Below are 3437 nucleotides of genomic sequence, written 5' to 3'. Positions count from 1 at the left end.
CGTCATAAACTCACCTGGCTGACACTAGATTTACAGGTATTTATATGACTTGGTCTGCACGTCTTTTTCGCACGGTGCAAATATGGTCACTTACTGACCACTGGCTACATTTAGCATTTGCAGTACCACTGGCTATATTTAGCATTTACCAGTTCAAAAACGAATTAATGCTATATGGGGATATAGCAGCAAGCATTATGATACAAACCAATATAAGACTGAACACCATTAACAGTTTAGAACATTTTATTACACAAAGTACATTACAAATTAAAAGTATACATATTTACAAGGATGAGGTTTACGGTCTGTCACATTACGCATAGCCAGAAAAGCAAAAAAAAGCATGTACAAGCTCTGGCTAGCAACCCATTATCTGACAATTGCAAAAGTTCTAAAAACAAAAATGAAACAGTGCGCATTCTGTGGCAGGCAGACCGGGAACAGACCGTTGTATCCCACAAAAAAAGGTTAAAATTTACAAAATCTATTTACAAAAAAGGCATCCATCCTGGCAGGCTGGAAAGGCAGGTTTAGGGAGACGAGCTGGGGGTCACCCACATCTGAATCGAGGGTCTGGGCAGAAGAGGTCATCCTCATCTGAATACTCCACTGTGGTCAGGGCTGGAGCTGCGGTCAGGGGCTGGGCTGGGGAGGTCAGCTGGGCTGGATCAGATGCCTAAGGACATAATGAAATGGCTGTAAAAGCAAGTCGCATACGTTCATTGGAAGCGTGCCATGTCACTGGATACGAGAAAATTAACTGCCTGACATCACATACCTTTTTGCATCGAGCAGGGGCATGTTTCAGCATCTCCTGCAGCTGGGCAGACACCTCCGTCACAGTGGTGCTTGGCTTACAGGCCATAACTGCACCTTTTAACCAAAAAGGGAATGGTTTCAATGCACATGGCATGAAGCAAAGACAATGTATTATTTTGCGAAAATATGAACAATCCCTTACGTAATATGACATTGTAGAGGGTCATATTCTTCAGAGGCTTCTTCCCCCTCTTCCCATGGACGCTGTAGACACACCACACTCTGTGTATGGCAATGGCTGACAGCACCCGCCGGACCACATCTGGCAGATCTTTGCCGCCAATGGAACTCAGATATCGTGTCTGCAAAACATAAAGACAATCATTTACTTTTACATTTCCTTAACACTTCCCTGCAAAAATAAGGAACAAAGTTCTGCCCTGAAGTTACTCACCATCTTCCTTTGATGATCCTTGTCCTTCAGCTGCTCCTCCAAGACCAGCAGCTCCTCCTCCGTTTTAGCAGGGTGCAGGTCATCCAGTACTGCTCCCCCATAGCTGTCTGCAGACTCGCCGGACAGTCTCTGCTCCAGCCTCATCATTGTCTGTGCCATCTCCCTCAGACTCTGCATGACGCTGGAGAACTGCTGACACATCATCCTCTGGAAGTCTGGATATTAAACACAGATGTGGCTATAAGTAATTGTACGGTCCCATAATGGATATTCAGCTCAAAGTATATCCCTACATGCAGCATGAAGTAGTTCACAAAATTCAGCATACCAGCATCTGCAGAGCTTGATGGCAACACAGCTGGAGCTGTTGGTCTCACAGGCGATGGCATCAGAGAACTACCTGAAAACCAGAGGATAAAGGGATGAGCAGGAAACTATGGTGCTGGCGGCGTAGTGATTCTGGCATAAGGGGAAGAATCAACTCGACATGAGACATGTCAGACCCTGACCTGGTCTGGGTGCTAATCGCTGATGCATGCTGCTCGTGCCTGGACGTCTGAAGGGCTGAAGGGCCTGGGCTCACAGCGCCTTGGCTCAAAGGACCCGGGCGATGAACATCTACTGCCGAGTAGTGAGATGTGAGATGAGCGAATTAGTGAACAGAGTACATGAGTCTTCCGAAAGTCCTGAGTTAACTGTAAGTGTGCAAATATGCATAGACATTTCACCAACACAAACATGCATGGATACCTGCATTGAAAACTGGCAGAGCAGGCCTTCCGGCTCTGGCACCTGGCATAGCTGGTCTGGTCTGAGTTCTGCCGACCGGCTGCCTGGGCACTGGAACATATAGTAGAGGTAAATTAGCTCAGATTAGTCAACTCAAGTAGTACTCTTTTGGGACTGTTGAATGCACTTTATTATATTACCTTCGTCACTGGAGTCATAGCGTGTGTTGCGCTGTCTCTCCCTTGTGTCTTGGGAGTTAATCCATTGATGACTGCTGCTCAAACACCTTCGCCAAGGCACTGGCTACTTCATAATGCTCTGTGTGTTCCTCAGCAGAGACAGAGGTTGTCATGGCTCCTCTTGATGTGCTTGTGGAGGTAGATCTGGGAGGTATAGGAGAATGGGCACTCAGAGCAGGAGAACACCCAAGTCTTGCACAACTCTAACATCACAGCTAGGAGAGCGAATGAGAGAGACCATTAAAAAGGATTATCTCACCTGTAGTACAAGTTCAAATATAGAGTGATTATACGTCATTGTAAATGAGAGCTTACTCTCAATTGATTCACGAGGTTAAATAAAGATTGAATGAATATGTAGCTAGTGGGGGGTTACAACCACACAACTGTGGAGAGAGAATGAGACACTTGGTTCCCTCCTCTACTGGTGTTCATGGCCATGGCCAAACACCTGGAATACTCCAACCCTGATTTAAAGGCATAAAAGTGGGGAACACATTCTTGAGACGGTTCCTAAAACTGGAGGGAAAAAAAACGGGAAAATGATCTTCCCTCTCCTCATCACTCACTTCTGCATGGGGCTGAGCTCTACCCTGTCATCAGTGGCAATACATGGGATAGCGGCTCAGCACACAGGAGAACTGCACAGAGAGGAAGGAGGAGAGAGAAAACCAACAACAAAAAAGGCAAGAAGGGTTAATAACTGAGCGAATCTTGCAAGTTTGCACTACAGGGAAGCAATTGCTCAATTTCCCTGATATTGTGGCGTCACTGGCGTCAGTGATGCGTCTTATGAATCTCACATGTCTACCGCTAACATTTAACTCAATATCAATATTCCCATTTGTTTATCCCGTCTATGGAAACGTATGTGCATTTGTACTTACGTGTGCCTGCCTTTATTGATGATCAGGTGTTTCTCCACCTCAGGGCTGGCCAGACAGAACCATCAGAGACCATTGGGCTGAGGAGAGAGCGACATGTTAGAGTGTATGTGTGCATATGGATATGGTGCTCTTCTGTTAATACTCATGAGGGCATTCAACTGAACAAGACTCACAGAGCCTGTGGTGCTGTCCCAGGACTGCCCCTGGCCACGCCTGGCCCCGTCTTAGCGCCTCTTCCTGCCCCGCTCACCTGCTTCTTGCTCAGTTCAAACAAGAACTGGGAGGTTGGCAACTGAGAGCATGGGAGGGGAGAGAGGGAGGGAGAGAGAGAGAGAAAGTGGGTGGGTGACCCTCTCGTTGGCTGAC

The 3437-nt window shown here is 46.8% G+C and overlaps 1 protein-coding gene across 2 annotated transcripts; it reads right to left on the bottom strand.

The window, feature by feature from the left end:
- Window positions 1–230: 230 nt before the first annotated feature.
- On the bottom strand, window positions 231–3153 carry LOC311315234 (uncharacterized protein). 2 transcript variants are annotated; one of them, XM_084445851.1, is made up of 10 exons: window positions 3072–3153; window positions 2754–2825; window positions 2146–2328; window positions 1967–2056; window positions 1726–1837; window positions 1545–1616; window positions 1217–1431; window positions 965–1124; window positions 782–876; window positions 231–679 (listed from the first exon to the last, which is right to left on the bottom strand). In XM_084445851.1, the coding sequence occupies exons 5-10, from the start codon at window positions 1751–1753 to the stop codon at window positions 554–556; spliced, it is 696 nt and encodes a 231-aa protein (XP_084301977.1). In that variant the 5' UTR covers window positions 1754–1837; window positions 1967–2056; window positions 2146–2328; window positions 2754–2825; window positions 3072–3153; the 3' UTR covers window positions 231–553. The 2 variants fall into 2 exon arrangements, with proteins under 2 accessions (XP_084301977.1, XP_084301978.1); XM_084445852.1 differs by having other exon boundaries at window positions 1726–1834.
- Window positions 3154–3437: the final 284 nt, after the last annotated feature.

This window comes from Borostomias antarcticus, assembly GCF_949987555.1.
Source record: "Borostomias antarcticus genome assembly, chromosome: 11".
In the NCBI taxonomy this organism is placed as follows: domain Eukaryota; kingdom Metazoa; phylum Chordata; class Actinopteri; order Stomiiformes; family Stomiidae; genus Borostomias; species Borostomias antarcticus.
The sequence above is the reverse complement of the archived record's forward strand: the minus strand, read 5'-3'. Positions and strand labels throughout refer to the sequence as shown.